The 27,140-nt window shown below is 43.4% G+C and overlaps 1 protein-coding gene across 4 annotated transcripts in view; it reads left to right on the forward strand.

Moving 5' to 3' along the window:
* Positions 1-27,140, forward strand: part of LOC102539151 (general transcription factor II-I repeat domain-containing protein 2) — a 43,166-nt gene that overhangs the window by 3,757 nt on the left and 12,269 nt on the right. For all 4 annotated transcript variants that reach the window (XR_012061250.1, XM_031687358.2, XM_031687359.2 and 1 more), the window contains exons 2-10: positions 4,374-4,477; positions 9,881-10,019; positions 10,824-10,943; positions 12,003-12,186; positions 12,350-12,378; positions 13,678-13,732; positions 14,145-14,188; positions 17,914-17,991; positions 25,985-26,041. Coding sequence is in view for 3 of the 4 variants with exons in the window: in XM_031687358.2 (XP_031543218.2) it covers positions 4,379-4,477; positions 9,881-10,019; positions 10,824-10,943; positions 12,003-12,186; positions 12,350-12,378; positions 13,678-13,732; positions 14,145-14,188; positions 17,914-17,991; positions 25,985-26,041 (805 nt within the window). In the remaining variant the exon portion in view is untranslated. The remainder of the gene's footprint in view (positions 1-4,373; positions 4,478-9,880; positions 10,020-10,823; positions 10,944-12,002; positions 12,187-12,349; positions 12,379-13,677; positions 13,733-14,144; positions 14,189-17,913; positions 17,992-25,984; positions 26,042-27,140) is intronic.

A 27,140-nucleotide genomic window follows, 5' to 3' on the forward strand; every position in this document is an offset into this window, starting at 1 on the left:
TGGCAGTCTGGATTTGACCCCCGATGGCAGATCGTTGACCCCCTGTTCTAGATGTTTGCTTTTCATTAGTAAAACATAACACTAAGAAGGAGAGAAAGTCCTCAGAGATTGCTGGGAAAACTATGAGATTTGAGAGTTGTTTTAGTTTACATCTCCAGTTTTAAAAGAGCCAAAAGTTAAGCACTATATAAAATCTATGACCTAAATGAACATAGCTGGAGCTTTTGAATTGAATTAGAGAAGTTAATCACCATATAGTCATTGGGGGTTTGAAGCCTGTGGTCCCAGCTCTCATTGTCAAGAATTTTTAGCTTTATTAGAATGCAGTGATTTTTCCCCCCTCAGGGAAATGTTCTCAGGGTGGGAAATCACATGATTAGCTTATAATCATGGTTCATCCGTTTTGATTTCTGTTAGTACATGGTGTGTTCTAAATCACAAAACATAAAGACAAAGTTACCACCTCCATTTGTTGTTAAGGGTGCAGAGCAATAATTACGAAACACCCATTTTTAAAATCATTGCTGGTAGCATATTTGATGCCAACCGATAATGTCTTTTTTTGAGTTCTACCTAGTTTCATTCTGTCTGTTATTTCATTTTCTGGTAAAAACCAGACTTTGGGCATCACAGTCCTCTCAGAGATTACTGTGGCATAATTAACAGATGATAACTTTACCTCTGGCCCTAGCAGATGTCCATCAAGCAATTTACTTTTGTGTTTTGGAGGAAGGCTTTGTTGAAACTTTCTCTGTGGAAAGGATTGTGGGAAATAATAGATACAATGAAGCCAGCCACACCATACCTATGTTTAATTTAGGAGAGCTTAACCATGGTAGAGCTGCAAAAATGAAATGAGAAAAATAGTTATTGAAATACTGTCGGCACATATTCCAACGTGGAGCATCCGACTTAGGCACAAGCATAAAACTGGAATATGCCAGTCCCTTAAGTGGTCTCAGATCTCTGGGGTCTCTCCAAGTGAGCATCTCACAACACTGTGTCATTCTAGTGTTCAAATATGTGTATTTTTCATGCACCATGGTCCCTACACGATTTCACTGGATGATCCATGGAAGAAATGAGGATCCACATCAACACTGCAGAGGAAACTGGCTCTGCGGGATTTAGCGAGAGGTCACACACAGGTCATGATGAATCCAGTATTCATGTCTTTAACATGAGAGCCACCAAACTGTGGCTTTGAAGGTTCCAGTAGCTGCTCGGTGACCAGCCAAGTATGTGATAAGGCTTTAGAGAGACTGAAAGTGTTAAAGGTATAGCTGGAAGACATGAACTCCAAAGACATATCTGAGGGAGGCGATAGCTCAGTGGTAGGGTGCCTGCCTAGTATGCCCAAGGTCCTGGGTTCAATCCTCAGTACTTCTACTTAAAAAAAAATAGTAATAAATAAATCTAATTACCTCCTCCCCTACAAACAGACGTATTCATCAATGGCAGCATTCCAAAAAGAGAAACAGCCAGGGGGTGGCCTTGTGATAGTGCAGAGCCAGCCAAGGGTGGTTGACAGATTTCAGATGTGCTTACCTGAAAAAGTGTGCAGTGTCGGCAAAGCTTCATCTGCTGAAAACGGGTACAGGGTTTCTTTTCAGGGTGATGAAAATGTTCTACAATGGGCTGTGGTGATGATCGCTGCCCCACACACCCCAGCCCTGAGCAGCCACTAATCTACTTTCTGTCTCTATAGATTTCCCAATTCTGGACATTTCGTACGGATGGACTCATACAATATGTAGTTCTCTTGATTTTAAAGTGAGGGGGCTCATAAAAGGCCAGGGGTGAAAGGGCTCTTTCTTTTTTTGTAATTATTCTTATGGGTTTTTTTTGGGGGGGTAATTAGGTTTATTTATTTTTAGAGGAGGTACTGGAGATTGAACCCAGGACCTCATGCATGCCAAGCATGCCCTTTACCACTTGAGCTATACCCTCCCCGCTAAAAGGACTCTTTATAGTAAGTGGGTGACTTAGTGTCTCTGCTTACAGAAAAGGAGGCTAAGGGCTGCCCACTGGGGTCTTGGAGCTGGCTGGCAGTCTAGGGAACAACCTGGCTTTCCTGGCTGCCGGTTCTGTCAGGACCAGCCCATCATACCTCATGCTTCTGTAAGCTTGCATCACCAGCCTGGCCTGGTGTGTCCTCTAGTGTTTTGTTAATGCCACGGTATGATGGCAGTTTCCTTCTGGGAAAAGGAGGAGAGGGCACAGTCACCAAGTGAGGGGTGCAGAGAATGTTCCATGAACAGTCTTGACTGAGGACTATCCAGGGGAATGACCTCTTGGGAAGGAAAAGAACAGTTCTCTGAATTTCTCTTGTAATCCAAATGCAGCCATTTATAGAAAGCAGAAAGCCCCTAACAAAATGCATCCTTCCCCATCGAGCCTGACTGGACTGGGTCACCTCTAAGGTTCTTCCCATCAGAAATACTAAGGTACTCCCCAAACGTTCTGGTAATGGAGTAGGACCTCTCATCGCCTGTGGCATCCCCACGGGCTGTTGGTGTGGCGTCCCTCCCATTTCTTAATTCACACTGAGTGTGACTGACATCATAGCAGATCTATGGCAGTTGAAGGTGAGAAATGGAAACAGCATGAGGCAGGAAATTGCCCTGGTGTGTGTTCTAGCTTTTCTTGGACAAATCACTGAGTTTGTCACGTGAAAATACCTCTGCGTCTTTTTCTCTGTCTGGGATGGTAAAGGCAAAATAAGATTGTGAATGAAAATATTCTGAGCTCCGGAAGTGATAAGGCCAGCACATGCTCTAGGTGAATATTCTGGGGAGTGGGAGAAATAACACACCTTTGCTGTTTCATTCTTCATGATGTGCATTTCCTTGGCCTGATGTACCAGGTGATCGTCATGGAATCTAGATAAACGCGAGAGGAGAGAGTTTCTAAGACTCACTCGGGTCCTTGCTGGGTGCTGCCTGCTGCTTTTTCTGACTCCAGCTCTGTTCTTGGAATAGAGTCTTCGCTATGACAAACAATATTCACAAACTTCTATTTGTTCTCAAATATGAGTATGATAACAAGAGTGGTTTTAAGATAATTATTAAAAGCTTCAAACTGAAGTGTATTTCCTTACCTGTTCACGCCCGTCCTGCCTGTTAATTCATGTGTCCGGTGTGATGTCACACTCTCACGATCTGTTTCCTAATAGGAAGAGTTATAAAAACATCTGAACTTAAACAGTTTGCATCCTCATGGCCCTGCATGTTCTGGTCTATGTTCTTCCCCAGGAAGTTTATGGCTCTAACTTGGGGGTCCTCAAGGGTCTTCAGAAAATTTAGATAGCTGCATTGTTACATTTTTAGAATTCCTTTTCAGCCTGCTATTTCCATCCAGGTTGGCTAGGGAGGCTCTGGTTAAAAACACCATCAGATGCAGGTGCATTCAGGGAGCAAGGGTTTCTTCCTTGCTTGCACCTGAGGTCTCTTGTGAGTTGGCTGTGGGTCTGTTCCACAGTTTCCTCAACCTGGAACCCAACCGTGTGGAACACTGAGGATCAATTACAGAGGAATTGGAAGTGTGGTGGAAACCTCTGCGTGGAAGTGACATCACTTCCCCGATGTCATTGGCCATCGCAAGGCACATGGCCATGTACATTCAGGTGGGCGAGAAATCAAACCACCTGCTCAAGAAGAAACGTTTGCAAACATTTCTAAATAGCCGTGTAGGACCACCATCCTCTCCCTGCTTCGATCTTTAGGCCTCCTCCCGCATACATACTTATGTTGAACTGTTTATCTTTTGCTTACAAATATAATTAAGCCAACTGTTGCAGGGGCAGGACAATGACAAGTATTTATTTTGCATGCTCTATTTCAGGTGTTGGAGAAACTTTTTCAAAGAAACTCTTTAATGCTAACTTGCTTTAGAGTTTGGTAAAAATTAGAATGAGCCTTGTATGCAGGAGAAGTCCTAGCAGGAAAGGAGAGAAGGGATTGTTCCCTTCCCATCTGTAGTGCACACACCCACTTCTCTCCTTTGTCTGTGGCTGTGGAACAGAATGTGGTGTCAGGCACTGCCACGCTGAAATCTGACCAAGCCACCCTGGATCGGTAAGGGACGTTTCCTGCCCCTCTGCCTCCTCGTCTGGGAAGTAGTTAACATGCCTCTTGAGCATAATACCTGAATTTATTATATGGGAAGGCAATGTCTCGTTTAGTGGAAAATACACTCTTGAAAGTTAGCATTGCTCTACAGGGATCTTAGACCAATCACTGTAAGTGTGTCGGTTCCTTCGACCTTAAAGGAAGGTTTGAACTAGATCGCCCGTGAGGACCCTCACAGCTCTGAACGCGGGTTGAGCAGGACGCTGGATTTCTCCCACTCACTTTCTTACTTCTCATTCCTAGGGACCATGGCCGAAGTAGCAGTGTCCACTCTCCCCATGGGAAATGAGGAGTCCTCAGAGAGCAGGATGGTGGTGACGTTCCTCGTGTCTGCTCTCGAGTCCATGGTGAGATGGCCTTGCAGTTCTGTGAAATGTCATGCAGTTGGATCACTGCCAGAATGACAGCATGTCATTCACCACCACGTGTGACGTTCAGCGTCAGTGTTACATCCTCTTTGCGCGCATATCCTTTTTTACAGAGGATGGTGGGCTTTTTGGAAAATTAAGAAATTTTTCTTATATTATGGATGAAATTATATAAATGTAAGCTTTCCAAATCCAAAAATTTAATGAAGGCACTTCTGTTCCCTTGTTTGAGAATACTTTTTGTTTAAATTCAAAGGTAAATTCGTAATCCATTGATATGCGTCTATTTACATCCAAAATGTAAACTTTACCTTGTGGGTGAAAATTCAAGGAGAAATTTACAGAACCTCAAAGCATCTGATCAGAAAATACTTACTGATTGGAAAAGGGAAAAATCAGTGACTTTATATAAGTGGAGAAACCTGACAGCCACTCCCTTAATCAAGTGACCAACGTGAACCTCAGGAGTCGTGGGACAGAGGGACACCCCGTACTTCCTGATGTGAGGCGCTGAGAAGGGGCAGCACAGCTGCTGTGGCATTCCTGCCACACGTGTGAGCCCCAGATCTCAGGAGGAGACCTCAGACAAACCCAAATTAAGGGACACCCTACCAGACAACATAAATGTCAATCTCATAAAAGACGAACGTGGAGATCTGTCTGTTCCAGATAGTAGGAAACTGGAGAGTCAGAAAAGTAAATAAAAAGTGTGATCTTGGATTGGATCCTGGACCAGAACACAGTCTAGAGAGAGATTTATCTTCCTCTGTCTGTAAAGGACATTATTAGGTCAGTTGGTAAAATAACAAAGACATAACATAAGTCACTCACACACACACCCCCAGACCCATCATATTTGAACTGTAAAAAAACAAATATAAAGATAAAATTTAAAAGCAAGTTATGGTAAACTGAGTAATGGCCCCCCAAAGATGTCTGTGTCCTCATCCTCAGAGCCTGTGAATATTGTCTTTTTTGGAAAAAGGGGCTTTACAAATATGGCTAAGCTAAGGACCTTGCGATGGGAGGTTATCCTTGATTATTTGGGGGTAAATAAAACTGTTTTAAAAAACAACAAACCCTGGGATGAACTTTTTTTTTTAAGCATCAGGATCTGTTTGAGGAGAACTAGAAATGTCTTACCTGAGAACTGACCACGTTCTTCTTTCGACAAACATTCGTGAAATGCCTTCTATGTCCAGGTCTTCTTCTGGGGCTGGGGCCACAGTGCTTGAGAAGACAGATGAGGTCCCCCTCACATAGATCACATGTTCTATTTGGGGAAACAAACAATAAACATTCGCTGTGTGTATTTGTATCAGTAAACATAATAAAGATATTGTTTTAAAAGAAGAGTCACGGGAGGGAATAGCTCAGTGGTAGAGTGCATGCTTGGCATGCATGAGGTCCTTGGTTCAATCCTCAGTATCTCCATTTAAAAAAAATTTTTTTAAATAAATTAATTAATTAACCTAATTACCTCCCCTCACCAAAAAAAATAAGATAAAACAAGAGTCAGGAAACAGAGGTTTGGGGAGAGAACAAATGGTTAAGATCGGGTAGTCTAGGAGAAATTCTCTGGGTAGTTGCCTTTTATGCAAAGACCTCGATGAAGTGAGCAAGTGAGCCAGGCCAGTATCTGGGAGCAGAGTGTTCAAAGTGGTGAGAACAGCTTGTGCAAAGGCCCCGAGGCAGGAACAATTGGGGATTTTCAAGGAACATCAAGAAGTCCAGTAATACTGGAGCAGAGTGAGGAAAGAAGATGTGGTCAGAAGCAAGGTTCAAGAGGTACCTAGTGGCCAGATCAACACCACAATTGGGACTTTTCCCCTCAGGGCAGGGGCCTGACTGTATGAACTGGGACATCCATCTTCTCAGGGCCTCAGCACTCGTGGCTCTCAGGCCTTCAGATTCGGGCTACAATCTTCTTCAGAGGTTTCCCGAACTCAGGCTTTTGAACTATACCACGGGCTTTCTGGGTCTCCAGCAGGCAGATGGAAGATCGTGGGACTTCTCAGCAGCTGTCCTCACGAGAGCCAATTCCTCATGATAAATCTCATTTTATATATATTTATATAAGTGTATATTATACTTATTATAATTACATGACATTGTGATTACATTTATGCATATAGAATCTGTTGGTTCTGTTTCTCGGGAGGACCCTGACTACTCTGAGTGGCGTCTGCCACATTTCTCCATTGTCAAGTTACTGTTTTTTCTTCCCCAAGTCCTGCTCTTGGGAAGCAAGTCACTAAGTCCAGCTCGCAAACAGTGATTGTCAGTGCTCATCGTGGTAAGGTCAGGGGGCCCCTCTCAGTGCTGGGGGGAGTGGGAGCCCCTCTGAAATGCTACTTGTAATGTTTCAAGAACCTTAAAAGAATTTATGCCCTCTGAATCAGGTGTTCCAATTGTATTTCCGTCCCATGGAAATAAGCAAACATGCACAGGAATGTTTACGTTTTTGGACTTTTTTTTTTTTGAGGTATAATTGACATACAACTTGGATGTTTATCCTAGTGTTATTTGTAATAGGAAAAGAACTTCAGTAACATTGCCGTTGAACTAGGGCTTATTCACAGGACAGAATATATATTCATTCAAAAGACATGTTTGCAATTTTAATGCTCGAAAGTAATGAAACATGAATAAAGCAGAATGCCAACCTGTATGTACAGTGGTATGTTTCTAATTTTGTTTTTAAAAATTGTACATGCGTGTATGTCAAAACATGAATAGTGGGTAATTCTGGGTAACGAATGGGATTACAAGTGATTTTTCCTTCTGTGTGCTTTTCTGCATCTGCTAAAACTTTTATAACATGCATATTTCATAATGAGAAAAATACTTCTAGAAAGATCTTTTCTACCAATGATGACCTTAATAAGACTAAAAATTCTAAGACTAAAAGACTTAATACCAGATTCTATATTTCAGATTAAGTGCGGAATTTTTGGCTCATTTGACACACACATAGATCTGCCATGAAATCAATGGGGCTTAAAAGCTTCTGGGCGCCTCCCTTGCGCTGGCCCCTTCCGTGGCCCTGGGAGGGTCCTAGTAACATATGCACGTATGTTTTTGCTAAAGTAAGGTAATTTACCACATCAGTTAAAGTTGCCATCTCCTACTCTGCCTTTCTCTGTCACAGCGCCTCCATTAGTTTCCTCTTGCTGCTGTAACAAATTACACAAACTTAGCGACTTTCAGCATCACAAACTTACCACCTGATGGTTCTGAAGGTCAGAAGACAGAAAGTGGGTTTTACGGAGCTAAAATCAAGGTGTCCACAGGGCTGGCTTCCTTTTGGAGGCTCCCAGGGAGAGGCTGTGCCTTCTCTTTTCCAGCTCCTAGGGCTCAACTTCCTTAACTTGTGGTCCCTTCCAGCAAGGGCAGCAAGCTATCCCCGATTCCATTGTCACATCTCCCCTGCCTCCCTCTTCTCCTTATGAGGACCCTTGTGGCTACATTGGGGGGGACCCTCGTGGGCCCACCCAGGTAATCAAGATAATATCTTCCCCTCCAGATCCTAACTGGGATCACATCTGCAAAGCCCCTTTTGCTGTGTAAGGTAACATTCAGAGGTTCTGGGGATTAGGACAGGCTTGGGGGGGCATTATTCTGCCTCCCATAATCCACTGTGTCAGGTGATACTGGAGTGGACGTGGGCATTTGTGGGGTCCCAAGAAGAGAAAGCTGAGTTGGAGTTACATTAGGTTTTAGTTTAGTGGTAAGTACTATGTGGCTTGGTGGTATTTCTGCGCCTGCGTAAGTTATTGCTAGATGCCCTGGTATAGCAATGGTTTCCAGGAACAATCCTATAGTTTGCTGCGTCAGCTCATCTAGTAACATGACATCAAGTGACAAGACCCTAGGCCGCACTGTGGTGTGAACATGCTCTCAACTGCAGAAGTACGTGGGTCGCAGAGGAGAAACAAGGTTTTAAATGTACAGAGCCAGAAACCAGTCTTAGGAAAATTCTTCCAACCATTAAATGGGTAAAACTGTCAACAGATGATTTTTCATTGCTGCCTTGTCAAAACAGTTCTGTCTGGTCAGGAGATACTCAGTAACATAGCATATGCAGTTATAAACACACCACACATTCTTTTAAATTTTTTAAAGGAACTACACAAAGTAGAATTTATCAGAATTCTAGTCTGCAGGGCATAAGCCTACAGCACCACGACGAACAGCTAGTGCGTCTGTGTGTGAATTTTCCATGTTTTATGCATCCCTGCCGCCAAAAATGCAGTCAACCATATTGGAGTAAACATCAAAATTATCTCTATTCTCTCCATAGAAAATATTATAAAATTGTTGTCACAGAAAGAGGCAGAGTCTACAGCCAAAGATGTAGGAAAAAAAGGCATGTTAAAGAGGTGTGTCAGATGGTCAGGATTCTGTGCTCCATTCCAATGTGGGTTTTTTGACTCCCACACCAACAAGCAATTCTCCAACACCAGCTGGGTGTCCAGTTCACCTCAATCCTGACACTACTTATGCAGAGATAGGGTTAAGGGCTCAGTTCTACAAGACTGCTCCACCCCTCCGCCCCAGATGCCAAAGGCAAGTTGATATTGTCACCTGTGCTTCTGACCAACCAGCTATAGACTGAATATTCAGTTTCCACAAGCCCCTCCTTGGGTCTGATTAACTTACTGGAGCTGCTCACAGAACTCAGAGAAGCGTTTTACTTACTAGATTACCAGTTTATCATGAAAGGATATAACTCAAGAAGAGCCAGCTGGAAGAGATGCAAGAAGTCAAGGCGTGGGGACAGGGCTGGGAGCTTCCACGCCCCCTCCAGCTGCACCTCTCAGCCTACACCTCCCTTACCTTCCCCAGCCCTGCCCTGACCATTTAGGGGTTTAGGACGCTTCATTACGTAGGCGTGATTAATTAAACCACTGGCGACTGAGTCAACCTCCAGCCCCGCTCCCCTCCCCTGAGGTCAGGGGGGTGGGACTGAAAGTTCCAACCCCCCAATCACCTGGTTGGTTCTCCTGACAGCCGGTCCCATCATTAGGTGGGTCCAAAAGTCACCATTAACATAACAAAAGACACCTTGATCACTCACCTCTTAGAAAAGTCCACGGGTTTTAGGAGCTTTGTGCCAGAACAGTAGAAGAAGGACGAATATACCTTTCTTATTATAAATCACAGATATCACCACCAGTGATTAATAACAGTATGTTCCTGGGGTTTTATGATGTTAAAGGCATCTGTTTGATAAATTTATTTTTTTCTTGGTGTTTTTTCTCATTCTAAAGAAATATTTGTTTTTATACCTAATTTTTTTCCTTACAGTGGACCTCTCAGGCCCCACAAAATCTGGATCTGCCCTTGTGCGTAACATTTCATTCTTTGTTTTCCTTTCAGTGTAAAGAACTGGCCAAGTCCAAAGCGGAGGTGGCCTGCATCGCAATGTATGAAGCGGATGTGTTTGTCATCGGCACTGAGAAAGGAAGGGCTTTTGTCAACACCAGGACAGATTTGCAGAAGGATTTTGCAAAATACTGTAGGTGTTAATGATTTTATCCTTTGTATTCATAAATCTTAAAATATTTGCAGGCAGGACTTAGGTTTTCTTCTAAGATATCCTAAGCTTTATTCTAAGAATGGCTCTGACACACCCCTGTGACTTAGCGGACTGGTGAAGCCACTTATCAGTGAGTCCAAGAAACACGGTCAGTGTATTTTGCACTGTGTCCCCAGCAGGACTCTGGTTTTGTGGAATAAGTTTGAAGAACACAGAGTAAATTGTCTTTAATTCCTAAGATGACCCCACACAGGAAAGAAATACTGTTATTTTACCCCTTCCCAAAGGAAAGGGAAAAACTCAGCACCTGTTCCTTACAGTTAATGACCCTTGGACTCCCTTGTTGTTTTTTTTTTCTTTTGTTCTTTTTAACTGTGGGACTTTCGGAGCCTTCAACCCGCCAATATGTGTTACACGGAGCACATATAGTGAACGGTGGGGAGGGTCTTCCTCTGCAGTGACTGTCACTTTCAGACTGGGTTGCAAATAACACTTCTATAATTACCTTTGAACTACCAATATTTCCTCGTATGTTGAATTATAGTTCTTTATCAATAGATTCGTTCCAGAGATGATCACCTTATTTTATCCTGTTCATCACAAATACCCTGTTCTTTGTTGTTTTTTTTTTTTAAAAGATCTTGTTTTCAAAAAAAAAACAAAAAAACCTTGCTGTATGTCTGTTCCTTCTTCCCCCTCTGTCCTCTCAGCACCAGAAGCATGGATGTTAAGGAAACGTAGAGATGCTTGGACACTGACTGTGTGCTGATCACTCGTTTACAGGCACTGCCGAGGAGCTGCACCAGGCGAAACCCCCACACCCTGCCAACGGGATGCAGATCGATTCAGGGGAGACAGAAATACTCAGAAAAGCGGTCGAGGACTATTTCTGCTTTTGTTACGGTAAAGCTCGCTTTAAGCATTAATTCTCTCAATAGTTCACACAGAAGACAGCGTTAGAGATCCTGTTATCAGTGTGACTATTCAGAACATCGTTTACACTGGAAAATCCACATTCTCATCAAGCAAAGAGCCAGTTAAGTACCAGGTCAAGTCTTCTTACAGAAGACACCTTGGTCCAGCAACACCTCCAGATTCATCAGCCTCAGCCTTTGCAGACACCCCCCTCCCCGACTATGGCCACACAGTTATTAAAATGTTCATCGCTGACTCAGCTGCCAGCCTCACCCTCACTGGTCTCCCCTTCTAACCACATCTCCCCTCAGGCATGGAGACAGGGGTGGTTTTTAATGCCTACACAGTGCTTTAAGGAGCGAGGTAACAAGCAGGTCTGCAGGTGTTGTACTTGTGATCTAAGCCCTGTAGCATCTCAGGGCCTGAGCATCATTCCTGGACAGCTGCTCCCATCTGTGTGACCTGCAGGTCCCTGTGAGCATTTGACTTTGGGGATCCCCAGCACAGGGGTTCTTGGGGCCTCAGGCTACAATTCCCTATGAGAAATGGGGCTCCAGCACCTCAGGGCGGGCCAGCCAGTGCAGAGACACCAACACGGCCACAGGTGTCACATGAGGCCATGTGGACTCAACTTTCTACAGACAAGGTAGTCTGACCTGTGCGGTGTGACACAGGGATGATCAGGCTTTGGGCAGGGCTCTCATCCTCTGTTGGCAGCAGCTTGAGTAACCTCGGGGTGCTCCCTGTAGCCCTGGGTGCACCAAGGCGAGCACCCCAAATTGTGCAACCTCCAAGAAAATGGAGAAAAAGACCTATTATTTTCTCTTATGGAAAAATTTAAAGTAAAATATTATACAATTTTTTCTTCTTCTTTTGGCCCTTCGGTTGGCAATTTTATTAACTGGAGATACAGAGGAATAAGACATTTTACACTTTCAGTGTCGCTTCAGAGCCAAATGTTAACACCTGTGTTTATGACACTAAGTGAAACTGACTGGCAGGGTTTTTCACTCATACCATTTGAAGCCATCCTGCCTCCTCTTCTAGGTAAGGCCTTGGGGTCGACAGCAATGGTGCCTGTTCCGTACGAGAAGATGCTGAGGGACCAGGCAGCTGTGGGAGTTCAGGGACTCCCGGAAGGGGTCCCCTTTCAACACCCTGAGAACTATGATCTTGCAACCCTGAAGTGGATTTTGGAGAACAAAGCGGGGATTTCATTCATCATCCACAGGTGACAGGCTAGACCCGCTCCTAACGGTTCATTTGAAGATACACCGACAGCTTAATTTCAGTTAGTTAATTCTGTCCCGTTACATTTAGAAATTGGTTGTTCAGATGTTTAATCTGTCTCTCTTGTGTGTTCATGCTGGGTAACAGTATTGCTTTTCTTGCAGACCATTCCTAGGTCCAGCAAGTCAGCTAGGTAAGTGACAGCTTCTCACTCTCAGTGTCTGCCCTTAGTTGCTAAACCAGTTCTGCTTTTCTTAGTTAAAATACAAGTGCGGCACATTCTAAAGCTGGTGTATTCTTTGCCGTTCCCACACTGAGGAGGCCACCTCTGACATCCCAGGGCAGGGGGAGGTGGTGATCTTTACAGGGATGCATCTCAGGGAAACACACACACCCAGCCTGAGAGCCAAGATGCGCCCCTCCTCCCAGCTCGCGTGCCGGCGAGCTTCTGCGTCCAGACCACAGAGGGCAGGAGGCCTACCTTTCCCACGGGCCCAGGAGTGTGAAGATGAAGATGCTGGGGTCACTGCCTGGTTTTCGACCACCAGCCACAGGCCAGCGTTGTTTGGTCCACATGTGGGTCTGGGCTGTGTGACTGTTCCCGTGCTTCTGAGACGCATGGTCTGGGAGAAGGAATGAGACTGTTCAGCAGAGAACCAGGGGCGACCTGTGGAGGAAATCCCCGAGGGCCCTGGGTAAGGGGTTAGACTTGTGTGATCGGAAGAGCTTCCTGGAGGAGCTGGTCCCCAAGCAAAGCAGGGTCTCAACAGCTTGGCTCCCCCGGGAAGCCCATAATCTCCTTATGATGCTGAAGGGACCAAAAAAACAATTTTACTAGAAGTGTTTAGAGATCCATCTATGGCCACTTCTTACTTTCTCAGATTATTATTCTGGAATGTCGTTGGAAACCCTGGGCCGTAGCTGTTCATGAGAGACCAGGTCTAGAGAGGGTGTCATGCTGAGACTACACAGCTACAGACACAAAGTGGCCGGGGTGGGGGTGGGGGGTGTCTTACCGTCCACAAGGCCCACCGCGGGGTCCAGGGGACATTGAGACACTCTCCTGCGCATGGACTGCTCACGGAGCAAGTCTGTTTCTGGAGCAGCTGTGAGTTCCTGGAGTCCCCTAGCTCACGTTAAAAGGGGACTTGAGGACGTTACAGAATGGTAATAGCCGCTGACACTCTGTGACAGGCCTGTTCTAAGCACTTTGCATGTCTTAGTTAATCCTCACCCAACCGCCATTTCCAGACAAGGAAACTGAGGCACGGAGGGGCCTAGTAACCTGCCGGAGGTCGTTCCAGCCCCTGTCTGCTCCCCGGCCCCCTGTTCTGCCCACACAGATGGCCCAGGCCCCGGGGCTCTCCTCCGCCGCTATCCCTTGATGACCTAGAGCCGGGAGTCCCATGCTATTTGCTTTCCCACCTTTGGACATTTGTCATGTTTCAAGATGTGGGAAGGGGCTAGTATGTGTCTTTTTACTCCTGCACAGGTGGACCTGGGGTGCTAACCGATGCTGAGAGATCAGTGACATCACCGAGTGAAAGGTAAGGGATCAATAAAAAATTAAGTCTACATCTAACCCCAGTGTGTTAGTTTTGAGACTACGGAATGTCTTCCTTATTTTGTGATACGTTCTTTTTTTTTTTTTTTAATGGTGGTACTGGGGATTGAACCCAGGACCTCATGCAAGCTAAGCATGTGCTTTACCACTGAGCCATATCCCTCCCCTCCGTTACACATTCTTTATGCAAAAGGCTATTTGGGATTATGAGACTATATTACATGGACACTTTTAATTTTGTAACAAGTTATTAAGAAAGGTGACGTTAAAGTTGAGGTAGCTGTGCAGTCAGTTTGATGGGGGAGGGGAGCTATGCCTGCCTGGAGATCCGGATGACTGGAGTCAGTGTGTCCAGATGCTTGTGGGCAGTTCTTACCCTGCCTTTCTCCTTTCAGTTCTGCCCCTGTCAGTGTGAAGACTGAACCCATGGAAGACTCTGGTAAGTACACTGTTGCTTGCTTAATCAAGTGTTTAGCAGGTCCAGGTCATTATTTGACTTCTTTCTTTTGTTTTATTTAAAAAATGAGACTTTCAGTAAACTAGGAATAGAGGGGAACTTCACCTTGATTTAAAAAAAAATCTACAAAAAACCTACAGCTAACATCATACTTAATAGTAAGAAGCTAGAGTCTTTCCCACTAAGATCAGGAACAAGGCAAGGATGTTCCCTCTCACCACTCCCTTTCAACATTGTACTGGAAGTCCTAGCTAATGAAACAAGGCAAGAAAAGGAAATAGAAGGTATACAGATTGGGAATGATGAAATAAAACTCTTTGTTCATGGATGACATGATGGTCCAGGTAGAAAATCCTCCCCCAAAAAAGATGGGGACTAGGGCAGCAACTAACCTCAACTGGGGTCATATTTACTCAAATATCCAGAAGAACCTTCTAGCTCAGTAAACACTAGGTACAAAGTGTTATTTAGATATAATTAAAATATTTTGTCTACAGATATAGGAATTAGAACCTGACTGTGAAATGAATAAAAAGTCTCGAGGACCCGTTTGGCATTATGATTTAATTTACAAATAGAGCAGTGTTTTCATTTTTGGCCATCTTATTTTGCTGCCTTCTTGCACCCTGTCATTTCTAAATTCTCTGTGATAGATGTGTGTTACTATGACAGCATATGTTGGAAAAAATTCCCTCTTTGATGGATGAAGAGTAGTTGACCCCCTTCCCTGCCTCTCCTCACTCCTCAAATTAAAAATAAAAAAAAAAAGGAAAAATGGCATTTGTTAGAGGGAAAATGTTAAAAATGCAAACCTTTTTAAAAACTCAAATGTTGAACCAAGGGATGGGGAAATACTGAAAGTATTAAAAGTGGAAAGGTTACAAAACCTAAAATAAGCAAGTACAATAGTAAAACTAAAACGGAAACCTCGAAAAGATAGAAGTGAACACAAGCGGGCTGTAAGAGGGTAAAATGAGAATTAAATAATGCTTAGAAAAGCAACCTAGAAATAGGAAAAAGTTCGGAATGTGAAGTTACAATTAAATCTAAGATAATTCAAAAGAAAAGCAAGACTTAATATGAAGAAAAGTTGTAGAGAAAGGAGTAGAGAGAGGCTGGACCTCCGTGAAGTGGGGGTCAGAGCAGCTGTCGGGATGTGGTTTATGGTGCCCTGCTTCCAGCCCCTCCGGGCACAAGTGGCCCAGCCTCCTCTGTAGCCCCTGGCTCCTCCCTTGTCATACCCCAGGGTCCCTCCGCCACAACTGTGGGCGCCCGTCCCTCCAGTCCACGTGTAAACATGTGCTGGGTAGACACCGCACCTTAAATGTCAGAATCTGAAAAATAAGAGTGCTTGTCCATTTTAGTTGTTCTAGGTAAAACCAACCCAAGTCAATGAAAAGAAAGGAGCCGAGTATTTCAGCTGTGGAGTCTTTTTTGGGGGGTGGGGGTGATTAGGTTTACGTATTTTACTTTTAAATGGCGGTACTGGGAACTGAAGCCAGGACCGTGTGCACGCTGAGCGCGCGCTCACCACTGAGCTGCCGCGTCCCCGCCGGCTGTGGGGTCTCCATCCTGCTTCCACGTGTGACGGGCCTCCACGCTTGCCCCGTTCCTCCTCGCCTTGGACGCATTTCCAAGCTCAGATACGTTCTGCCTGGGTCTCGGATGGTCAGAGAGAAGTTAAAACCCCCAAGGCACAATCTCCTCTCCGAAACGGGGAAGACAAGTGGGGTGGGAGTAAGGGGCTGTCAGCTCTCCCCAGGGGCCCTCCCCAGGGCCCCCACCTCCTCCCCCTCCTTTGTCATCAGCTGTCGGGCAGGTGAGTGTTTCCCACCTGTCTTAAAGCAGGCCTCCTTTGCTGAGGCCTCTCTTTGGAGATGTGGTTCCCTTTAAACAAAAATATGCTCCCTGATAAGATGACTTCCTACTGTGGGTTTCAGGATACGAATCTTGCAGCTGCCCACAGGCTTCCAGCGGCCCTATTTCCTATGATGTTTGTGTAGCAGTTGCTACACAAAGAAGTGTTTAAATGGTTTGGATTTTTGAATTCCCCCGTGCCCTCTGTCTTATTTTGAGGAAAGGCTGAAACGAATCTGTTTTCATTAGTATTTCAGACGCGTTCTGCATTCTGCCCTGTCAAATCTGCTTCAGCCTCCCGCATTAAAAAGGAATTTTCTTTGACAGCCCAGCTGTCACGTTGTTTCAGTGTTTCTGAGGAGAGTCATTAGTGCTTCATCGGCTTGGAACTCGTGCTTTGAAGTTTTACTGTTACATTACAAAGGTTATACATGTTTAAAGTAAAAATTCAGACTAGTAGTAAGTGCAATTCCTTTTCACCCTTTCACCCTCAAAACTCCATCTCTCTTCAATCTCCCTACACCTCAAATTCCACCCTCATTATAAGGAAAACAGGTCTTAGCAATTTGTGAAAATTCTTTCAGATCACTTACCAACACGTTAGCTTTTTTTTAACGCACAAGTAGACCTCCGTTTGTGAACTTGCATTTAATCTTCCCGTCCAGTTACCTTTCTGTCCCGTTTCTGAGCAATTTCCTCAACTTAATCTTCATTTCGCTGATGTGGCCATCAGCTGTGTCCATTCTGCTGCTCCGTTTTTAACAGACTTTTCTTCTTGATAGTCACATTCTTTGCTCTCCAGTCTCACTATCCCTATGCCAACAGGGCTGTTAAGGGTTTTCAGAAGACTGCCCTCCCCCCGAACTTGTAAATTAATGCTGAACAGTGAAATCCCAAGCTGTGTCACAGTTTCTGCTTTTACCGCTATTAGCATTCACAGTTAAGTTTTATGTGTACTTCGGTATCAGTTATCTATTGCTGTACAAAAAAAAAGCACCCCAGAACTTAGTTGCTTCTAACAAGGATTTAGTCTTTCTTACAGTTCTGTGTGTTGGCCAGGCTGTCCATCTGGACCAGACTGGCCTCGCCGCTGGGGCTGAGGCCTCAGCTGGGAGAGCTGAGCCTCCCTCCTCTTGTGGTCTCATTCCTCCAGGAGGCCCACCCAGGCACGTTCACACCGCAACTCTTGTTCCAAAAACAGTGGACACTGACCCACACGCTCTTTTCAAGCCTCTGCTTGCATCCCATTGGCCAAAGCAAGCCACATGGCCAAGCCCAGCTTTAAAAGGTAGAGAAGTAGATGCCACTGCTAGAAAAGAGGTGAGAAAGTCGTATTGCAAACAGGTGTGCGTCCTGAAACGCGAGACATTTGTGGCTAATTTTTGCAATCTCCCACACCTCTCCCTGATAAAGCCTTTTGACTTTATTAATGTAGTTTCCCCAGGTTTTGAAATCTATTTCATTGTAGTAGGTAAATTAAGATTATCCATGCCAATTCAGGTCCCATTACAGAAGGGTATGTATAGTATTTCTCATAAATGCACGTGTATATTCAGTCATCTTGAAAAGGAAAATTTCCCCAAACTGAGGACTAGACCTCTTTTTCCTTCCCTTCCTCCCTCCTTCCATCTCTCCCTCCTTCCTTCTGTGTTGATTTCCTATTATTTTATCTGTGTGTTTTTATATGGATAACCCATTTGTTCGTAGTGTATGAGCTACACGTTCTTTTGCTGATTGCAGTGTTGCTGTGTGAGTCAAAACAGGACCTGGGAGATACACTAGCCGGTCACAGTTGTCTGTTGGTGAGTTTGGCCTAACACCTGACTGTATCATTTCCATTGCATTCAAAGGCGTTTCACTGAAAGCACCAACTGTGTCGGTCAAGAAAGAATCAGAAGATCCTAATTACTATCAATATAATATGCAAGGTAATACTATTTTATAATTTTCTTCTCCACAAGTTACCCTCCGTTATAGAAAATTTCAGCACTCGTCTGAAGACCAGGAAAAGAGTAATAATGATCCATGTACATTTACCCAGGATCTAGCACACTGCCTTAGGGTCAACGGTTTTACGGTCGGAAAATAAATTGTGTTTAGCCTGAATCCATGTACTCCTAGGCATATGTGGAAACTATAAAGTTATTTCAGGCTGTGTTTTACTTGAGTTTGTCTATTAAATATTATCTTGGGTATTCTAAAATATTCCCCCCTTTCTCCTCTCCTGCCCAGTCTGCCCCCTAACTTGCTGAGAAAATATTAAAAGTTAAAAGAGATGGAAGTAAGAGTTGAGAAATTCCAGCGCCTGTTCGTAATAGTAGTTGCTTGATTGACATTATTCACAATCCATGGGGAGCAGAAGACACTTGTTACCAAATACACACGCACTTTCCACACGTGGGTGGTCTGTGCAGTTGGGTCCTCTCCCCAAAGACCAGAGTCCCGCTGGACCGCAGGGCGGCGGCAGCTTGACAACACAGGATGTCGTGCGGCTGTGATGCTGCACCGCATTCCTTTCTCCGCTGTGGGTGGAGGCAGGGCACCTTGCAATTAAGTCCCCAAACATTGCCGTCAGATTGGAAAGGTTTCCTACAGTCTTAACTTTGGAATTTTCTTGCAGCATTATGTAGCTCTTTAAGTTTTATTGTAAAAAATCTTTCTCAAGAAATCTAAAAAGCAGAGACCAATGCAAGTTCCTTTGTCATTGCTCTGTCCTGGGCCAGCCCTCCATCAGTCTGGACTGGTCTTGTGGCAAATCTTCCTCCCAGGCAGACTGTCCCCTTTCAATCCATTCCACACACCCCACCCCACCCCAATCACTGATTCTCTGAAAACGGACCTGTCACCTCTCTCCCCTGCTCACACTCTGTCTGTGGCTGGCTCTTGTCACCTGTAGAGTCCCGGTTTCCTTCCACATTCCTACTGCTCTCTCTGGCCTCCCCTCCTGTTTCATCTGCCTCCCCCACCGTCACCCTCCCTCAGTTCATACACACTGCTCGGTCCGTGATTCCTTGAATGTGTCCTGAACCCTCCTTCCACAGGGCTTTTGTATAAGCTGATCCTCCCTGTGAGTCCCTACCCTGCAGACTTCTTATGAGTTCCACCCCTTTCTCCTGCGCACAGTTGGAATCTCAACTCCTGCAGGGAGCCTCCAGCATTTAGTGTGACCTGCTGTGTTCTCTTCATGCTTTGCTGAGAACTCTCTCCCTCAGCTAGTGGCCACTCCTGGTGGGAAACACAGCATCTTCCTCCAGCCCTGGAGCTTTCTACACACCAGACACTCCCGTGTCCCTGAATTGAGTGTGACTCTCACAATCAGTGTAACATCTGTTTCTAAATTACCACTGTTTTGAACAAAGTACTTATAATTAAATTGTATCTCGACTCCCAAGAATATATTTTTAAACATAAATGACCTTGGAGTTGATCAAATTGTGTACAGAGATAGGATACTTACAGATTCTGCTCCCAAAGATATGAGAGAAGTAAATAAATTAGATGTACTTGCAATCATTCTATTTTAATTTTTCAGGTACATTACTTGAAGAAAAATATTTACATTAAATCTATAACCTATCATCTTTCTCCTGCTTGGCTTGGAGAGCACAGAACTATTCAAGAGATCTTTGTAGAACAGCTTCCTTCTTGATGCCAAAAAGTTTCAAATTGCCTGCCATCATGGACTATGTTCCACAGCACTGAGTGTTTTTATAACCATCTAGGTTAAATACTCACATGCTGAAGTATCGATGTCTTTCTGTATCAAGTAAGGGAGCTACTTTTAAATCCAAAAAGGCAATAAACATGACCTGTTCAAAATGGTTCCTGGCCCACGGGGACTCCCCAGTGAAGTCAGTCGTGGCCCCCCCAGTGCTCAGAAGCTCATGCAAGGGTTACGTGAAAATCCGATTCCCCACCCCACCTCCATCAGGACCTCATGATCTGTCTGCAACACAGATCTCTTGGAAGACCCCCGACACACATTTACACATACACACATCACATCCTGGCCCACGTGAAGCCCACGGAAATCCCACAGGTCTTTTATATGTGCAAGGACCCCAACTCCACAGCCCTTGGAAATGAAGAACGCACACTACAAGCTTTGCCGAGGTGTGTTGCACCCAGGCTGCGCTGACACTGATGGCTGTATGAGTACCAGTACCATTCTGTTTTCTCCTCTGCTGACACTGCACGATCTGGGGGAGACGCCTTTCAGGCAGAGGGGAAATGGTTGCAAAAGCCCAAGTTCAAGGAATTATCTTGGCTTTCCTCGCATCACACCACTCCTGCTTCCTCTCCCCACATCTAAATGCCCCTTACACTGAGCCCAGCTGGGTAATGTGGGATACGCCTCTCTGAAGGTTAGCTGATGAGGACACTTAATCCCACCTGCAACCTGACTGCCCCTTGCCACGTAGCATAATATAGCCGCAGGTTTTGGGTATCTTTGAGGGGGGAGCATCTGCCTACCACAAATACTCAACAGTTGTGCACCAACAAATGAAGTAACCTAGATGAAATGGACAAGCTACTGAAACCGACTAAAGATAAAACACAGAATTTAAACAGTCATATAACAAGAGTTTGAATTAGTACTCAAAAAAGTCCTACAAACAAAAGCCCAGGACCAGATGACTTCCCTGGTGAATTCTACCACGTATTTAAGGAAGGATTCACCCCAGTCCTTCACAAAATCTTACAAAAAAATAAAGAGGCGGGAATATTTGTCAACTCATCCTGTTAGGCCAGTTTTACCCTGATACCAAAGCCAGACAAAAACAACACGAGAGGACTACGGACCAGTGTCCCTTATTAATAGACACGCAAAAATCCTCCATAAAATACTGGCAAATGCATCCAGGAACACATGAAAGGAGTCTACATCATGGCTGTTGGGCTGCACCCCGCAGGCCTGCAAGCCTTGTAGTTGCCCAGCCTCGAGACTGAAGAGACAGCCTGGACATAGCGACAGAGACATCATTGGCTTGTGGGACGGGGGGACCTTACACATCTGAAGCAAGGCCCTGGAGCGACACCCAGCCGTGTGCGGCAGACGGCAAACAGGACGCGGCAGCAGTCCTCCCTCCGCAGGGAATAAGAGGCTACCATTTATAGGAGGAGCTGACGTCAGATTGGCTTCTCAGTCACCAGGGAAACCAGCAGCTTGAGCAGGAGGCAATCACGTGCCCTATAATTAAGAGGATTGGATGGTGATGTGAGTAAAGCAGGGCGGCGTAAAGCAGAGGGTGTACGGAGAGCAAGAGAACCACCATCTTGAATGGCCCGACCATACGAAGACCAAGTGGGATTTATCCTAGGAACGCAAGATTAGCTCAACATACGGAACTCAGTCAATGGAATAACAACGTAATAGTATAAAGGGCAAAAACCACATGGAGGCAGGAAGAGGGCATTTGGCAAATTCCAGCACCCTTTCATGATACGACAACACTCGACAAGCTAGGAACTGAAGGGAACTTTCTCAACATAATTCAGATTTATCTCAAAAAACCTATAGCTCGGGTCATACTTAATGATGACAGACTGAAAGCTTTCCCCTTAAGACTAGGAACAAGACACGGATGTCTGCTCTTCCCACTTCTTCTCAATATTGTACTGGGGGTTCTAGGCAGGGCAATTAGGTAAGACTTTTTAAAGGTACCCAGATTGGAAGGAAGGTGTAAAGCTATTTCTGTTTGTGGATGACATGCTCTCGTATGTAGAAAATCCCAAGGAATATACACGCACAAGTTAGAAGTAAAAAATGAGTTTGGCAAGGCTGCAGGATGCAAGATCAACATACAAAAACCAATTGTATTTCTATATGTTAGCAATGAACAATCAAAAAAATCAAATTTAAAAAATTCCATTTATTGTGGGATCAGAAAGGATGACATACTTAGGGATAACTTTAACCAAAGAAGTACAAGATTTGTAAGCTGAAAACTACAAAACAGTGTTGAAAGAAATTAAAGAACCAAATAAATGGAAAGACATCCTGTGTTCATGGATTGGAAAACTTTCCTAAGATTTGTATGAAAAGGCAGGGGACCCTGAAATAGCCAAAACAATCTTGAAAAGAACAAAGTTGGAAGATGTGTACTTCACTGATTTCAAAACCTACTACAAAGCTGTAATTGTCAATATTCTGTGGTACTGGCATAAAGACAGACATATAGATCAACAGAATAGAATTGACAGTCCAGAAATAAACCAGTATTTTTATAGCAAGTTGATCTGCAATAAGGATGCTCAAGACAATTCAATGGGAGAAAAAAGTCTTTTCAAAAAATGGTGCTGGGACAACTGGATATCCACATACAAACAGATCGGTTTGGACTATAACCTCACACCTTATGAAAAAATGAACTCAAAATGGATCAAAGACCTAAGTATAAGAGAGAATACTACAATTCTGTTAGAGGAAAGCATAGACGTAGACCTTTATGACCTTGGATTAGACATGGTTCCTTACCTATGACATCTAAAGCACAAGCAGCCAAAGAAAATAACTTGAACTTCACCAAAATTAAAAACTCTTATACTTCAAAGAATATTATCAAAAAAGTGAAAAGACCACAAACAGAATGAGAGAAAACATTTGCAACTTATATATCTGATAAAGATCTGGCATCCTGAATCTATAAGAACTCTCTCAACTCAGCCATAAAAATACAAACTACTCAGTTTTACAATGGGCAAATGATATGGGAAGGCATTTCTCCAAAAATTATATACAAGTGGCCGATAGGCATATGAAAAGATGCTCAACATAATTAATCACTAGAGAACTGCAAACCAAAATCATGAAATACCACTTCGCACCCACTAGGATGATGTTAATTAAAAAGGCAGACAATAACAAGTGTCAGTGAAGATGTGGAGAAATTAGAATCCTCATACATTGCTGGTGGGAATGTAAAATGGTACTGCTGCTTTTCAGAATAGTTTGGCAGTTCCTCAAAATGTTGAAGAGTTAGCATATGACCTAGCAATGCCACTCTTAGATATGTATCCAACTCTGCTTGTATACTCAAGAGAAAACATAGGTCCGCACAAAAACCTGTACATTATGCCTAATTGCCAAATGGTGGAAACAACCCAGGTAGGTATAAGCTGATGAATGGATAAACGAAATGTGGTCTATCCATACAATGGAATACTTTTCAGCCATTAAAAGGAATGAAGCCCTGATACCTGCTACAGCATGGATGAACCTTGAAAATATGATGCTGGAAGGTACATATTGTATGATTCCATTTATATGAAATGTCCAGAATAGGCAAATCCATAGAGGCAGAAAGTCCATTAGTGGTTACAGGGAAGAGAGTAGGGGATGACTCCCAGTGGGCACAGGGATTCTTTTGTGGGGCGATGAAAAAGCTCTGGAAATAGTGATGATGGTTATACAGCCTTGTGAACATGTGGAAAACCACTGAGCTGTACACTTCAAAGGGTGAATTTCGTGGTACGTGAACTCTCTCCATTTTTAAAAAGCAGATCCAATGTAAGATTAACCTGTATAATCCGTATAAAATAAATTTTATCTTTAATTTTAACTTTTGACTTGAAAAGAGTGGTTATCAGATTGTTCTGAACATATTTGCTATCCATTCAATACATAGCCTTTTTTGCTGTCAAAACTCTAGACCAGAGTATTTTTGTTATAACTGTGGATAAATTTACCGGAGAGCCCTTGTCCTCTTGGTAAATTGATACATCATCTTGTCACTCATTTCCTTTTTAAAAAAATATTACCATGGCAGAATATACATACCATGAAATCTACCATTTTAACCATTTCTAAACGCACAGGTCAGCAGCATTAAGTACATTCACATCATGTGACCGTCACCACCGCCCATCTCCAGAACTTCTTCATCATCACAAACAGAAACTCTGTCCCCACTATGCAATAACTCCCTATGATCCCTTCCTCTCAGCCCCTGGCAAACACCATTCCACTTTCTGTCTCTATGAATTTGCCTATTCTGGGTGCCTCATTTAACTGGAATTATACAGTATTGATCCTTTTGTGACTTGCTTATTTCCCTCAGCATAATGTTGTCAAGGTGCATCCCTGTTGTAGCAGGTGTCAGAACTTCATTGCCACTCACTTATTTTTAATTTTGTCTTTTTCTTTGTGGAATGGCTATGAATCCGTATCTCTCACCCAAATCTGACGACGAAATTTGTGCTCCCAAAAGTAGGGCCTTCAAAAAAATTCCTCATTTGAAGTATTTCAAAGGTATACTCCTCCACTTCCATTCTCCAGAACATGTTAATATTTTAAAGTTAATCTACATTGAATTATAGACGGTGACATTTAGTTCTGCGTTTTTGAGGGTGGGTTTTGTTTGTTTGTTTTGACTTTTTGAAGTGGAAGAGGAAGAAAAGAGATGCATTGGCCTACTGGTTTGTTGGTTTGTTTGTTTAATATAAACTTAATCTTGCTTAGACTTGAACCTAACAAGAGGCAATTTGTTTTTAAATTATTCACTTCTTGTTCTGTTTGGTAAACTCATATAATGAGACACCATGGGTACATGCCTTGCTTTTATATTTAACTGTTGCGTTTGTGGTTGCATGTTGTGCAGCCTGACCAGTTTGATGATGATGTTAACTCGGTTTTCTAGAAATGAACCAAAAGCGGCCTCTGTATACCGGCCGCTGGCTTGTTTATTTCTTCGCAGCGGGCTGAGACCTGTCAGCTCAGAAGCATGCCAACATCAGACTGCAGGTGCCTGTGGATGTGGTTCTCTGAGAAGGACTCACCATCACCTAGGCAGGACTCTGGCTGCGAATGCAAAACCTGAATCTTATTTTGAGGAAACATCTGACAAATCCAAAATGAGGAACGTTCTATGGGGGGAAACAGATGTGGAAGGAGAATTTCAATTCTTAATAAGCGGCAGTGCCATTTAAAAAAACGAAGACATACTATGGAACTGCTCCACATTAAAGGAGACTAGAAAGAAGTGACAACTAAAAACAGCACCTGACCCCAAACTGGATCCCGTACTGAAAGAGAACAGCTGGAGAGAAGTATCTGGACATTTGGAACAAGATTGGAATATGAATAGTAGAATAGATAAAAGTCTTGTCTCAGATGTTAAATTCTGTGAGTTCATAACTATACTGTGATCCTATAAGAGAACACCCCTATTCTCAGGAGACAGTCATGGAAGTGTTTAGAGGTGAAGGTCCATGATATGTGTAACTTTCCCTCAAATGCATCCCCCCAAAAAAGTATGTGGATCCACATTGATATCTCTATATAGACAGACGGGGAGAGAGGGAGGGAGAGACAAAGATTACGAGCGAACAGGAACATCATGTTATCTGAGGAAAGGGCAGATGGAGCTTCTTTGTACTATTTTGTTTTTGCCACTTTTCTGTTAAGCTGAAAACTATTACCAAATATAAAGTTTTTTTTAAAGACATGTATGAGACAATTGAGGAAATCTGAACAATGACTAGATATGAGGTGATGTTAAAGAATAATTGTTAGTTTGCGGGGGGTGATCACGAGACCAGAGTGATGCTATCGGAAGAGAGGTGTTACGTCTTACTTGTATCTGTACATTGTATCTGGGGTTTACTTTAAACTACCGGCGCGGGTGGGGTGGGCACGGATAAGACAGGATGACTTGAGCTGAAGGCTGGCGCTGGGGGATGGCACATGGCTCCATTATGACATCTCTCTGCTTTTCTATGTTTGAGAGTTTTCCAAAGCACCGATAAAATAGCAAAGAAAAAAAATGTAAAGAAAGGATCGTTTGTGTGACTTCAAGGAGTCGAGGTATTTCATGTACATTCCTGTGCAGGTCGTGAATTATTTGCATTGTTTTAAATGATTTCTTTTTGTAAGCTTGTATTTCTGCCTTTTTTAATATATATCCTTTGCTTTCCTTTCAGAGAGCCATCATTCTTCTGCAAGCAATGAAGAAATAGAGATGGCGTTACCAATGGAAGGTTAGAAAAATGAGGCATTTTTTTCTTTTCTTTTCTGTCTGTTTTTTTTTCTTTTTCAGTTTACAGTATTTTGCAGAGAATACACTCTTTTAAACACACATGATGTTTGAAAATACAGAAGGAGACTTTCTGGCATGCATGCCTTTTTAGAGAACTGGCCAAGTCCTCGTCCTCAGATGTAATATTAAGAACTGTATCACTCTCTTACTCTTCTGCTTTGTAAGTGATTCTGCTCTAAGCACCTGGGTATAGAAGTTAACTGGTAAGAAAACTTGGCGCCAATGCCGTTTGTTGCTTTATTTCATTTTGTCTTCTTGATGAGCATGCCAAAATCTTTTGAGCAGAGTTGAATAGAACTTTAGGAAATTTCTTGAATTAGAAGTCAAATTTGATAGCACTTCCCTCCTTTCGTATATAAATTCTGAGTATCACATTTAAGGCCAAAACTCTTAAAGTGGTTATATATATTCAAGGTAAAATTAATAAAGGGGATTTCCTCTCCAAACGTAGAGGCATGAATGTCTTTGTTAGTTTACAAGCAAATCGATCTTGTTTCAAGGAGTTGTGTATCTGTCTTAAGTGACAAAATGATTTGTATTTTTCTCTAAGTCAAAGCGTCCTCCATGGAGCTGATTTGCAGTCATTTTCAGCAGTTTCTCTGATTTAGGGAGAGTCTGGAATTTTTTGCTGTAGAGGATGGCTCCAGCGGCCCCCTGAGCAATTTGTCAGAGTCTGTGACATAAAGCATTTTGGTAGATTTTGCCAGAGAACATACGGTGACAGAATCCAGTCTTAGAATTGTTCATTCCCTCATAAAATTAGTCATCTCGAACTTCATTGCTTTAAAACCAAGAAGACAAGTTGGCTTTGTCACTATTTAACCTCTGCTTATTTTTCTAACTTACGTATTTTTATTAGAGTCGAAAAAAGCACATGTAGTGCTCGCTTCGGCAGCACATACGTAGAATTTACCATCTTGACCGCTGTGAAGTGGGCGTTTCATTCGTGTCAAGTATGTTTACATTGTTATGAAACAGATCTCCAGAACTTTTTCATCTTGCGAATATATCCCCATTAAACAGCTCCCCTATTCTCCCTC

This window comes from Vicugna pacos, chromosome 18 (assembly GCF_048564905.1).
Source record: "Vicugna pacos chromosome 18, VicPac4, whole genome shotgun sequence".
In the NCBI taxonomy this organism is placed as follows: Eukaryota; Metazoa; Chordata; class Mammalia; order Artiodactyla; family Camelidae; genus Vicugna; species Vicugna pacos.